General features: G+C 34.2%; 1 protein-coding gene across 1 annotated transcript in view; it reads right to left on the reverse strand.

Moving 5' to 3' along the window:
• Positions 1 to 12,741: 12,741 nt before the first annotated feature.
• LOC112091956 (putative pectinesterase/pectinesterase inhibitor 22) overlaps positions 12,742 to 14,745 on the reverse strand; it is a 2,788-nt gene continuing 784 nt past the window's right edge. The window contains exons 2-3 of the mRNA XM_024166811.1: positions 13,866 to 13,944; positions 12,742 to 13,631 (exon numbers count right to left, since the gene is read on the reverse strand). Coding sequence (XP_024022579.1) covers positions 12,961 to 13,631; positions 13,866 to 13,944 — 750 coding nt within the window. The 3' untranslated portion in view covers positions 12,742 to 12,960. The remainder of the gene's footprint in view (positions 13,632 to 13,865; positions 13,945 to 14,745) is intronic.

Here is a 14,745-nt window from a genome sequence, read left to right on the forward strand (position 1 = left end):
GTTTGGATGCTGTAAGGGCTTTCATGAATGACAAGATGAAGAAAGGTTCTTCAGTCAAGGCACATGTTTTGAACATGATTGATCACCTCCATGATGCGGAGCTCAATGGTGCCAGGATCGATGAAGCCACCCAGGTTGGCATCATCTTGGAAAGCCTATCCCCTGACTTTCATGAGTTCGTGAACAACTTTGTTATGAACAAGAAAAAGTCCAATCTCACTGAACTCATGAATGACCTGCAAAACTTCGAATCCACCAACAAGCGAAGGGGAGGAGAAGCAAATGTTGTAGTTGTAGGTAGTTCTGGTAAAAATAAAAGAAAGAACCAGAACCAAGGGAAAGCGAAGAAAGGAAAGAACTGTTGTCCCGAATAAGGCTACCCAAGAGGGGGGGTGAATTGAGTTTTGAATATTTTTCTAGAGTTTATATGATTCTTCAAATATTAAACTAAATATAGACAATTAATTGAACAAAGAACCTTTAACAAACACTTGGTGTACAGAAAATTATGTAAGTTAATACAATAGCTCAATCACTTGATTTACATGAAATAGACCAATCTAATATGATAAAAAGAGTTCAATAAATTTATCACGATGAGTTAAGACAATCAATGTCAGCAATTAAATTTGAAGTGCGAAAATTAAAGAGATAGAGTTAGAGAGATGCAAACGAGATTTATAGTGGTTCGACAAATGAATTTGCCTACATCCACTGTCGCCGAGATATTCCGCCTCTCGACCTCTTTCACTATTCGATCGACTTTCCGGCACGATCACTCCTCTTACAAGAAGGCAAATCTTTCTACCCGAGGCTTCGCCTAACCTCTTACACAATGTCGATTTTTCACGGAGATCGACCAACCAAGTAACCCAATACCAAAGTAATGATTATGAGTAATGAAGCACTTAGTTTCACTCTCCTAACAAAGGTTTTACACAATTTGAAATCACTAGGAGATGATGAACTCACACTATCACAATATAACTCAAGTTAGGCTCAAATGTATGTGAGAGAGTTAGGGATTTTGAGAAGATGATGATTATGTGGACACAAAGGAGAACTCTCTTTTAGATTTATGAAACTTTGAACTCGTTCTCTGTTTTTCACAAGGATTGCTATTGAGAAAAAATGGCTTTTCTCTATTTAAACTCTTTTACCAACGGTCATATTTTTGCCCGTTTACCCAGTACCGGTCGACCGGAGCGGTTGACCGGTTGATACAAATTTGAATTCATGCTGTTCAACATTCTTACGGAGTGACTGTTGAACAGAACCGGTCGACCGGAGCGGTTGACCGGTTGAGGCATCACTGGTCGACCGGTGCATTTAGCCTTCTCTGTCACCGGACGACGTAGGTCGACCGGATGACACTTAATTTGCCTCAAATCTTCACACATTTGTACTTTTAGGCCAAATGTCATTATGCACTAAGTTTAGTCTCATTTTTAAAGAATAATGTGAGTGTGTGCATGAGCCAAAACAAGAATTAATCATGACAGTATGAAGTCAAAATCAAATACAAGACTAAGGAGATATTAAAAAAAATTAGTACTTGTCCAGTGTTTGCTTGCTCTTGATCTTTGATATTTTAGCACTTCAAGCCTTGAATTCCTTCTTCAATTTGCTTTTGTCAATCTTGAATGTATTTGCATTGTATTCCTCAAAATGCTTCTTGAGTTGATTTATAACAATAATTACGCTAAATACACAACTCAAAATAGAATCATTAGAGACATAATACATTGTGTTTGTGATCATCAAAACATGAGAATATTCAACCTTGGGCCAACACAACAAACCACCACGGTTTTGAGGATAGCTCCAACATTTTGGAGCCATGGCTTGACACCCCCCATCACCAAGCGGAGTTTTCTCTAGACCTTGAAGACCTTGTTTTAGGAATTAATGCAACAAGCGGCACCATTTGTTTTATGAATATTCTATTTTTTATGAATTTCTTTATTTTTTGTCTTGAAAAATAAAATAAAATTAAAAAAAATGATGTCAAAATGTTCTGAAATTTTGGAGACATGATGCTTACATTTTTTTGGGCTTGCCTGCACAAAATAGCCGCAAAAACTGACAAAACAAAGTAAAACTCTGTCAAAAAGCCCTTGCCCCCAGAGTGGGGCATCCCAGGGTCCGGGATGGGTCAAAAATCTATACTTTTATTTGTGTTTTACATTTCAAAATTAATATATAATTTTTAGCAATTAATGCAACAAGCGGCACCATTTTTTATGAATATTCCATTCTTTTATGATTTTCTTTTGTTTTCATCTTTGAAAAATAAAATAAAATATAAATGACGTCAAAAAATTATGAAATGTTGCAGACACGATCCTTACATTTTTCTGGGCATGGCCGCAAAAAATAGCCCCAAAAAAAGACAAAAACAAGTAAAACGCTGTCAAGTAGCCCCCGGCCTGTGTAGTGGCGCGCCCAGGGGCTGAGACGGGTCAAAAAATTACATTTCTACTTAAGTTTTACATTCTAAACATCATAAATGATTTTTAGGAATTAATGCAACAAGTGGCAACATTTTTTTATGAACATTCTATTTTTTATGATTTTCTATATTTTTCATCTTTGAAAAATAAAATAAAAGTGATGTCAAAAAGATTTGAAATTTTGCATACACGATTCTTAGATTTTTTTTGGACATGCCAACCAAAAAGGACCCCCAAAAATGACAAAAAAAAAAAAGTCAAACGCTTTAAAAAAAAAGCCCCTGGCCCACGTAGTGGGGCACCCAGGGGCCGAGATGGGTCAAAAGTTTACATTTTTATATATGTTTTGTATTCTAAAATTAATATACGATTTTTAGGAATTAATGCAACAAACGACACCATTTTTTCATGAATATTGTTTTTTTTATGATTTTCTTAATTTTTCGTCTTTGAAAAAAAAAATAAAGATGATGTCAAAATGTTCTGAAATTCCATAACACCCACGGGACACCCACTAAATACCCCTGGGATACCCCCGGGGCACCCCCGGGACATCCCTGTGACACCCCCGAATACCCCCGGGGTAATGTCGGGACACCCCCGGGGCACCCCCGAGGCCCCCCCGGGGCACCCCCGGGACACCCCCGAGGCAAAAATGTACATTTTTATTTATGTTTTACATTCTGAAATTAAAATACGATTTTTAGAAATTAATGCAACAAGCGACACCATTTTTTGATGAATATTCTATTTTTTTAAGATTTTCCTTATTTTTCGTATTTGAAAAATAAAATAAAATAAAAACAACATAAAAAAATTATGTAATTTTGCAAACACGATCCATACATTTTTCTGGGGTTGCTCGCAAAAAAATGGCCAGAAAAAATGACAAAAAGCAACGTAAAACGCTGTTAAAAAGCCCCCGGCTCGCGTAGTGGGGCGCCCAGGGGCCAGGATAGGTAAACAATTGATACTTTTATTTATGCTTTGCATTCTAAAGTTCACATTCGATTCTTAGGAATTAATGCAACCAGCGGTACCATTTTTTTTATGAATATTCTATTTTTTTTATTTTCTTTATTTTTCATCTTTGAAAAATCAAAAAAGAATAAATAGGACGTCCAAAAATTCCAAAATTTTGTAGATACGATCCTTACATTTTTTTGGTCGCGGACGAAAAGAATGGCCATAAAAAATAATAAATAAGTAAAACACTGTCAAAAAGCCCCCGGCCCGCGTAGTGGGGTCCCTACGGGCCGGGATGAGTAAAAAATTTACATTTTTTATTTATGTTTTGCATTCTAAAATTAATATATGATTTTTATGAATTAATGCAATGAGCGGCACCCCTTTTGTTGATGAATATTCTATTTTTTATGATTTTCCTTATTATTCATCTTTGAAAAATAAAATAAAATAAAAATGATGTCAAAAAGATCTGATATTTTGCAGACACGATCCTTATATTTTTTTAGGCATGCCTGCAAAAAATGGGCACCCTCGGGGCACCCCCGGCGCACCCCCGGGACACCTTCGGGACACCCTTAAGAGACCATTGGGACACCACCGGGGCACCCCAGAGCGCAGCCAGGGCACCCCCGGGACACCCACAGGCCACCCCCGGGACACCCCTGTGGCACCCCCCGGGAAACCCCTGGGGTAAAAATTTACATTTTTCTTCATCTTTTACATTCTAAAATTAAAATACGATTTTTAGGAATTATTGCAACACGCGGCACCAATTTTTGAAAAATAAAATAAAACAAAAATGATTTCAAAATGTTCTAAAATTTTAGAGACACGATCCATACATTTTTTTTTTTGGTTTGCCTGCAAAAAATAGCCACAAAAAATGACAAAAATATAAAACGTTGTCAAAAAGTCACCGGCCTGCGTAGTGGGGCGGCCAGGGCCCGGGATGGGTTAAAAATCTACACTTTTATTTATGTTTTGCATTCCAAAATTAATATACAATTTGTAGAAATTAAGGCAACAAGCGACACCATTTTTTGATGAATATTCAATTTTCTATAATTTTCTTTATTATTCGTCTTTGAAAAATAAAATAAAATAGAAATGACGTCAAAAAATTATGAAGTTTTACATACACGATCCGTACATTTTTCTGGGATGTCCACAAAAAGAGCCCTAAAAAATGACAAAAACAAGTAAAATGCTGTCAAGAATCCCCTGGCCCATGTAGTGGGGCGCGCAGGGGCCGGGAAGGGTTAAAAAATTACATTTTTATTTATGTTTTGCATTCTGAAATTAATATAAGATTTGTAGGACATAATGCAACAAACGGCACCATTTTTTGATGAATATTCTATTTTTTTTATTTTCCATATTTTTCATGTTTAAAAAATAAAATAAAATAAAAAACGACGTCAAAAAAATGAAATTTTGCAAACACGATCCGTACATTTTTCTGGGCTTGCCTGAAAAAATTGGCCACAAAAAATGTAAAACGCTGTCAAAAAGTCTCCGGCTCACATAGTAGGGCGCCCAGGCGCCGAGATGGGTCAAAAAATTGCATTTTTATTTAAATTTTACTTTCTAAAATTAATATACAATTTTTAGGAATTAATGCAACAAATGACACCATTTTTTGAAGAATATTCTATTTTTCATGATTTTCTTTATTTTTTGACTTTGAAAAATAAAATAAAATAAAAATGACGTCAAAAAGTTATGAAATTTTGCAGACATGATTCTTACATTTTTCTGGGATGTCCACAGAAAAAAGCCCCAAAAATGACAAAAGCAAGTAAAACGCTGTCAAGAATCCCGCGGCCCATGTAGTGGGTCTCGCAGGGGCCGGGAAGGGTTAAAAAATTATATTTTTATTTATGTTTTACATTCTGAAATTAATATAAGATTTTTAGGAGATAATGTAACAAGCGGCACCATTTTTTGATGAATATTCTATATTTTTTATGATTTTCCTTATTTTTTGTATTTGAAAAATAGAATAAAATAAAAAAGACGTAAAAAAAATGAACTTTTGCAAACACGATCCTTACATTTTGCTGGGCCTGCCTGCAAAAAATTGGTCACAAAAAATAACAAAAAAAAGTAAAACGCTGTCAAAAAGTCTCCGGCCCACATAATGGGACGCCCAGGCGCCGAGATAGCTCAAAAAATTACATTTTTATTTAAATTTTGCTTTCTAAATTAACATACAAGTTTTAGGAATTAATGCAACAAATGACACCACTTTTTGAAGAATATTCTATTTTTCATGATTTTCTTTATTTTTCGTCTTTGAAAAATAAAATAAAATAAAAATGATGTAAAAATGTTCTGAAATTTTACAGACACGATCCTTACATTTTCTAGGCATGCCTGCAAAAAATGGGCACCCCCGGGGCACCCCCGGGACACCCCCGGGACAACTCCAGGACACCCCCAAGACACCTTCAGGACACCCCCGGACACCTCCGGGACACCCCCGGGACACCCCGGGGCGATGCACTCCCGGGGCACCCCCTGGCCGCCTCTGGGACACTCCCGGGAGACCCCCCGGAGACCCCCGCGATATCCCCGGGACACCCCCCAGGGCAAAAATTTATATTTTTATTTATGTTTTTCATTCTAAAATTAATATACAATTTTTATGAATTAATGCAACAAGCGGTACCATTTTTTCATGAATATTTTATTTTTTATGATTTACCTTATTTTTCATATTTGAAAAATAAAATAGAATAAAAATGAGAAAAAAAAAATTATGAAATTTTGTAAACACGATCCTTACATTTTTCTCAGCTTGCCTGAAAAAAATGGCCACAAAAAATGATAAAGAAAAGTAAAACGAAGTCAAAAAGACCCGGCCCTCGTAGTAGGGCGTCCAGGGGTCGGGATGGGTAAGAAATTTACATTTTTATTTATGTTTTTCATTCTAAAATTAATATAGGATTTTTAGGAATTAATGGTACGAGCAACACCATTTATTGATTAATATTCTATTTTCTATGATTTTCTTTATTTTTCCTTTTTGAAAAATAAAATAAAATAAAAATGTTGTCAAAAAGATCTGAAAATTTGCATACACAATACTTACATTTTTCTGGGTATGTCTGGAAAAAATGGCCTAAGAAAATGACAAAAAAAAAGTAAAACGCTGTCAAAAATCCTCCTGCCCACGTAGTGGGGCGCCCAAGGCCGAGATGGGTCAAAAATTTTCATTTCTATTCAAATTTTGCATTCGTAAATTAATATACTATTTTTAGGAATTAATGAAACAAGCAGAATCATTTTTTGATGCATATTCTATTTTTTATGATTTTCTTCATTTTAGCTCTTTTAAAAATAAAATAAAATACAAATGATGTTAAAAAGATTGGACATTGTGCAGACACAATCTTCACATTTTTCTGGGCATGCCTAAAAAAAATGGCCCCAGAAATTGACAAAAAAAGTAAAACGCTGTCAAAAAGCCACGGCCCGCGTAGTGGGGCACCCTAGGGACGATATGGCTTAAAAGTTTACATTTTTATTTAAATCTTACATTTCAAAATTAATATACAATTTTTAGGAATTAATACAACAAACGACACCATTTTTTTCATAAATATTCTATTTTTTATGATATTCTTATTTTTCGTATTTGAAAAATAAAATAAAATAAAAATGATGTCAAAATATTATGAGATTTTGCAGACACTATCCTTACATTTTTCTGGGCTTGCCTGCATGAAACGACCATGAAAATGACAAAAAAAGAAAAACGCTGTTAAAAAGCCCCCAGCCCAGGTAGTAGGGCGCCCAGGGGTCGGGATGAGTCAAAAATTGATACTTTGCATTCCAAAATTAATATATGATTTTTAGGAATTAATGCAACAAGGGGCACCATTTTTTGATGAAGATTCTATTTTTTATGATTTTCTTTATTTTTTGTATTTAAAAAATCAAATAAAATAAAAAAGACATCTAAAAATTATGAAATTTTGCAGACACGATCTTTACATTTTTTTGGGCTTGCTCGCAAAAAATGGCTACAAAAAAAGACACAAAAAAAGTAAAACGCTGTCAAAAAGTCCCCGACCTGCGTAGTAGGGCGCCCAGGGGCCGGGATAGGTAAAAAATTTTCATTTTTCTTTATGTTTTACACTCTAAAATTAATATACGATTTTTAGGAATTAATGCATCAAGCGGCACCATTTTTAGATCAATATTCTATTTTTTATGATTTTTCATAGTTTTCGTATTTGAAAAATAAAATAAAATAAAAGTGATGTCAAAAAATTATGAAATTTTACAGACACTATCGTTACATTCTTCTGGGCTTGCCTGCAAGAAACGACCAACAAAATGACAAAAAGAGTAAAACGCTGTCAAAATGCCCCCAGCCCAGGTAGTGGGGTACCCTGCGGTCGGGATGAGTCAAAAATTTATGCTTTTATTTATGTTTTGCATTCTAAAATTAATATTCGATTTTTAGGAATTAATGCAACATGGGGCACCATTTTTGATGAATATTCTATTTGTTATGATTTTCTTAATTTTTTGTATTTAAAAAATTAATTAAAATAAAAAACACGTCTAAAAATTATGAAATTTTGCAGACACAATCTTTAAATTTTCTTGTGCTTGCTCGCAAAAAATGGCTGCAAAAAAAGACACAAAAGAAGTAAACCGCTGTCAAAAAGCCCCCGGCCCGCGGAGTGGGTCGCCCAGGGGCCGGGATGGGTCAACAATTTACATTTTTATTTATGTCTTGCATTCTAAAATTAATATACGATTTTTAGGAATTAATGCACCAAGTGGCACCATCTTTTGATGAATATTCTATTTTTTTATTTTTTTCATTTATGGTCTATGAAAAATAAAATAAAATAAAAATGATGTCAAAAAGATCTGAAATTTTACAAACACGAGCCTTACATTTTTATGGGAATGCCTGCAAAAAAAGGCCCGAGAAAATGACAAAAAAATTAAAACGCTGTTAAAATGCTCCCGGCCCGCATAGTGCGGCGCAAAGGGGCCGCGGTGGGTCAAAAATTAATAAATAATTTTTACGAATTAATGCAACAAGCAACACAATTTTTTGATAAATATTCTATTTTTATAATTTTCTTTATTTTCCGTCTTTGAAAAATAAAATAAAATAAAAAAATGACATAAAAACAATTATGAAATTTTGCAGACACGATCGTTACATTTTTTGGGCGTGCTTGCAAAAAATGCACCCAAAAATGACAAAAAAAGTAAAACGCTGTCAAAAACCCCTGGCCCACCTAGTGGGGCACCCAGCGGTCGGGATGGGTCAAAAATTTTCTTTTTTATTTATGTTTTGCATTCTAAAGTTAATATACGATTTTTAGGAATTAAAGCAACAAACGTCACCATTTTTTGATGAATATTATATTTTTTAATATTTTCTTTATTTTTTTACTTTGAAAAATAAAATAAGTTAAAAATGATGTCCAAAAGAAATAAAATTTTACATATACAATCCTTACATTTTTCTGGGCATGCCTGCAAAAAATGGCCATAGAAAATGACAAAAAAAAAAGTAAAACGCTGTCAAAAAGCCCGCTGCCCAGGTAATGGGGCACCCAGGGGCCGAGATTAGTCAAAAATTTAAAATTTTATTTATGTTTGGAATTCTAAAACTAATATACAATTTTTAGGAATTAATGCAACAAGCAGCACCATTTTTTTATGAATATTATATTTTTTATGATTTTCTTTATTTTTCGTATTTAAAAATCAAATAAAACGCTGTTAAAAAGCCCTCGCCCCGCGTAGTGGGGTGCCCAGGGGCTTGGATGGGTGAAAAATTTACATTTTTATTTATGTTTTCTAGTCTAAAATTAATATACGATTTTTAGGAACTAATGCACCAAGCGGCACCATCTTTTGATTAATATTCTATTTTTTTTCTTTTTCATCTTTGAAAAATAAAATAAAATAAAAATGATGTCAAAAAGATCTGAAATTTTGTACACACGATCCTTACATTTTTCTGGGTATGCCTGCAAAAAATGGCCCTAGAAAATGACAAAAAAAAAAAGAAAAACGCTGTCAATACGCTCCTGGCCCGCGTAGTGGGGAGCCCAGTGGCCGGGATGGTCAAAAATTTGTACTTTTATTTATCATTTCCATTCTAAAATTAATATATTATTTTTAGGAATTAACGCAACAAGCGGCACTTTTTTTTGAAGAACATTCTATTTTTATGATTTTTTTTTATTTTTTGACTTTAAAAAGTAAAATAAAATAAAGTAAAATTGATGTCAAAAAGATCTGAAATTTTGTGGACACCATCTTTACATTTTTCTGGTCATGCCTGCAAAAAATTGCCCCAGAAAATGATGAAAAAAGTAAAACGTTGTCAAAATGCCCCCAGCTCGCGTAGTGGGGTGCCCAGGGGCTGGGATGGGTCAAAACTTTACATTTTTTATTTATGTTTTGCATTCTAAAATTAATATATGATTTTTAGGAATTAATGCAACAAGTAGAACCATTTTTTATCAATATTCTATCTTTTTATGATTTTCCTTATTTTTCATATTTGAAAAATAAAATAAATAAAAATTATGAAATTTTGCACATATGATCCTTACATTTTTCCTAGCTTGCCTGCAAAAAACAACCACAAAAAATGACAAAAAAGTAAAACGCCGTCAAAAAGCCCCCAGCCTAAGTAGTGGGGCGTCCAGGAGCTGAGATGAGTCAAAAATTTATTCTTTTATTTGTATTTGGCATTCTAAAATTAATATGCAATTTTTAGGTATTAATGCAACAAGCGGCACCATTTTTCGATGAATATTCTATTTTTTATTATTTTCTTTATTTTTCGTATTTGAAAAATCAAATAAAAAATGACGTCAAAAAATTATGAACTTTACATTTTCTGGGGCATGCCCCCAAAAACTGGCTGCAAAAAAAGACACAAAAAAGTAAAACGCTGTCAAAAACCCCTAGCCGGCGTAGTGGGGCGCCTGGGAGCCGGGATGGGTAAAATATTTATACTTTAATTTATGATTTGCATTCTAAAATTGATATATGATTTTTAAGAATTAATGAAATAAGCAGTACCTTTTTTTATGAATATTCTATTTTTCACTATTTTCTTTATTTTTTGACTTCAAAAAATGAAATAAAATATAAAATGATGTCAAAATGTTCTAAAATTTTACAGACACTATCCTTATATTTTTCTGGGCATCCTGCGAAGAATGGCAACCAAAAATGATTAAAAAAAGGTAAAACGTCATCAAAAACACCCTGGCCCGCGTAGTGGGGCACCCAGGGGCCGAGATGGGTAAAAAATTTAAATTTTCCTTTATTTTCTGCATTCTAACATTAATATATAATTTTTAGCAATTAAAGCAACAAGCGGCACTATTTTTTATGAATATTCTATTTTTTATTATATTCCTTATTTTTTGTATTTGAAAAATAAAATAAAAACAACGTCAAAAATTATAAAATTTTATAGACACAATCCTTACATTTTTTTGGGCTTGCTTGCAAAAAATGACCACAAAAAATGATAATAAAAAAAAGTTGAACGGTGTCAAAAACCCCCGGCCCATGTAGTGGGGCGCCCAGGGGCCGAGATGGGTCAAAAATTTTTACTTTTATTTATGTTTTGTATTCTAAAATTAATATACGATTTTTGGGAATTAATGCAATAAGTGGCACAATTTTTTGATGAATATTCTATTTTTTATGATTTTCTTTATTTTTCATCTTTGAAAATATAATAAAAATGATGTCAAAATGTTTTGAGGTTTTGCATACATGATCCTTACATTTTTCTGGGCATGCCTACAAAGAATGGCAACCAAAAATGACAAAAAAAAAGTAAAATGTTATCAAAACGCCCCCGGCCTGCGTAGTGGGGTGCCCAGGGGCCGAGATGGGTGAAAAATTTACATTTTTATTTATATCTTACATTTTAAAATTAACATATTATTTTTATGAATTAATGCAACAAGTGGCAGCATTTCTTCATGAATATTCTATTTGTTATGATTTTTCTTATCTTTCGTGTTTGAAAAATAAAATAAAATAAAAACGATGTCAAACAATTATGAAATTTTGCAAAGATGATACTTACATTTTTTTGGACGTGCCTGCAAAAAAAGGCCACAAAAAATGAAAAAAAAAAAGTAAAACACTGTGAAAAACCCCTAGCCCGCGTAGTGGGGCACCCAGGGGCTGGGATGGGTCAGACATTTATATTTTTATTTATGTTTTGCATTCTAAAATTAATATACGATTTTTAAGAAATAATGCAACAAGTAGCACCATTTTTTGATAAATATTCTCTTTTTTATGATTTTCCTTATTTTTCGTATTTGAAAAATAAAATAAAATAAAAATGATGTCAAACAATTATGAAATTTTGCAAACATGAGCTTACATTTTTTTGGGCATGCCTGAAAGAAATGGTAACAAAAAATGACAAAAAAAGTAAAACGCTATCAAAAAGCCCCCGACCCATGTAGTGGGGCGCCCAGGGGCCGTGATGCGTCAAAAATTTATATTTTTACTTATGTTTTGCATTCTAAAATTAATATACAATTTTTAGGAATTAGTGCAATAAGAGGCACCATTTTTCATGAATATTCTATTTTTTTATGATTTTTCTTATTTTTCATATTTAAAAAATAAAATAAAACAAAAATGATGTCAAAATGGTCTGAAATTTTGCCGACACAATCCTTACATTTTTCTGGGCATGCCTGCATAAAATGGCCCTAAAAATGACAAAAAAAAAGTAAAACGCTGTCAAAAAGCCCCCGGCTCGCGTAGTGGGGCACCCAGGGGCTGGGATGGGTCAAAAATTTACATTTTAATTTATGTTTTGCATTCTAAAATTAATATACGTGTTTTAGGAATTAATGGAACAAGCAGCCCCTTTTTTCCATGAATATTCTATTTTTTTATTTTCCTTATTTTTCATATTTGAAAAATAAAATAAAATAAAAACAACGTCAAAAAATTATGAAATTTTGCAGACACGATCCTTACACTTTTCTAGGCATGCCTGCAAAAAATGTGACAAAAAATGACAAAAAAAAAGTAAAACGCTGTCAAAAAGCCTTTGGCCCACGTATTGGGGCGCCCAGGGGCTGGGATAGGTCAAAAATTTATATTTTTATTTATGTTTTACATTTTAAAATTAATATACGATTTTTAGGACATGTAGCCTTTATTTGAGTAGATTGTTCTCTTTTTCCTGGCTTGATTTCTTAGAGAATGAAAAAGAGAAGATAAGAAGTCTAATGGAGTGCATATGTCAAATAATATATTATGTAGAATGGTTGTTATTTTCCTGTGCGTAAGGGGAAAACTATTTATGAATAATGCAATATTGCACTTTCAAATCATACATATGTTCTAATATGACGTGCTTATTATTATTGATCACAAACACAAAAGTAATAATAATAAAAATAATACACCTCTACACCACCCCCTCATCTTTCTATACTTAATAATTGACAAATAAAACACTAATCATCAAGAACAATAATGAATATTGGTTTTAATTAGTCAGCCCCCTTATAAACTTGATACCTGTAGACGGCAACCAAGACATCCCGTCAATGAACCGGCCGACAGTGAAGAAATTGGCGGTGGCGGCATCCCGAATGACATGGAAACCAGGCCATTTGACCCGGCCCGAGAGGTGGGCACCCGGCCCATAATTCCTATACTCACCATACCACAGCGTTCCCAAGGCAAAGTCACCATACCACTCAAGCCACCCTCTAGGCTGCACCAAACCGCTCATGTAAGTGTTCATGTAAACCGTCCTTGAATACTGCTTCCAAGGCCTGCCAAGGTAGGTCGGCTGCGTGGCGAGGACGTAGCTATATTGGCTGGGGGAACCGGTGCTCTGGTGCGGGTTTTTGCGTCCCTGCGCGGCGATGGTGACCTTCTGAAGGGGAAGCGGGACGCGGGTGTAGATCTTGCAATTTTGCAAGACGGCTGCGCCGTTGCCGAAGATGAAGTCGATGGTGCCATAGATGTCGCATTCGCGGTAGAATTGGCGGAGGGAGTGGGCGTAGAGCTTGTCCTGGTGGCCTTCCATGCTGCAGCGGAAGAAGGCGGATTGGTCCGAGTCCACTCTAAGAGCCACAGCTTGGTGGTTCTCTGGCCCAGCAGTGTTGCGGAATGTCATGTCTCTTGCTATGAATCCCTTCCCGGATACGGCTACAACATTATGCAAAATTACATTAAATGTTAGTCATGGAGAAGTTGATTAATTTATCATTTGCATGATCTTGGTGACACTAGTATATGTTGGAGAAAACAGTTGTACAGGGATATTTGATTTGTTCCACTAGTAATAATGTCACCTTGGAAAAGTTGTATATGTTTAAACTCGATTTATTGGAAAAGTTTGCATATAGAAAAATTTCACTAATGATGTTGAAATATTGTGACAATCATCAATCCCTTGAGGCACAAGGTCAAGAAAGGGTAAGTTGTGTCGTCCCATATCGCTTGGGGATGATGATAGGTTCTGATTTATAAGGAATGACACCATCTCCCAATGATATGAGACCTTTTGGGGTGAGGCACAAAAGTAAAACCGCGCGGGCTCAGGCCCAAAGCGGACAATATCATACCAGGTAGGAGTGTGGGTCGTCACTTACGGTATCAGAACATCTACCCAGCCGAAAATGTGGCCAACGAGGACGTTGGGGCCCTATAAGGAGGGGTGATTATGACAACTATCAATCCCTTGAGGTACAAGGCCAAGAAAATGTAAGTTGTGCAGTCTTACATCGCGTGGGGATCCTCCCAATAGTATGAGGCATTTTGGGGTGAGGCCCAAAAACAAAACCGTACGGGCTCAGGCCCAAAGCGAACAATATCATACCAGATAGGATGTGGGTCGTTACTAATATAACCCAAAATCATAGTATTTTACAAATAAAAATAATTAAAAAAATTACTGAATAATTTTGTAATAGAAACGTGAATATCATTATAATAAGTATGTAATTTTGTTATTCCTATATTATTTAAAAATTTCTATATTTTAAACTCATTCTTATAAATTTGTCATGTTGTATAAATTTTACCCTTTTTCACACATATTGCAAATTTTGTAACTGCATGCATATTTCTCATTAAAATAGGGACCATACTAATTACGTACTTTTTTATGCAAAATATACTAAATTACTGGATTTATTAGCAAAGGAAAAAACAAAAAAGGACCTCACTTCAAAAAAAAAAAAGAAAGAGAAAATGATCTGACCAAACATCTTTAAAAATGTCTATATATATATATATATATATATATATATATGAGTGA

This window comes from Morus notabilis, unplaced genomic scaffold (genome assembly GCF_000414095.1).
Source record: "Morus notabilis unplaced genomic scaffold, ASM41409v2 Scaffold492, whole genome shotgun sequence".
NCBI classification, from domain to species: Eukaryota; Viridiplantae; Streptophyta; class Magnoliopsida; order Rosales; family Moraceae; genus Morus; species Morus notabilis.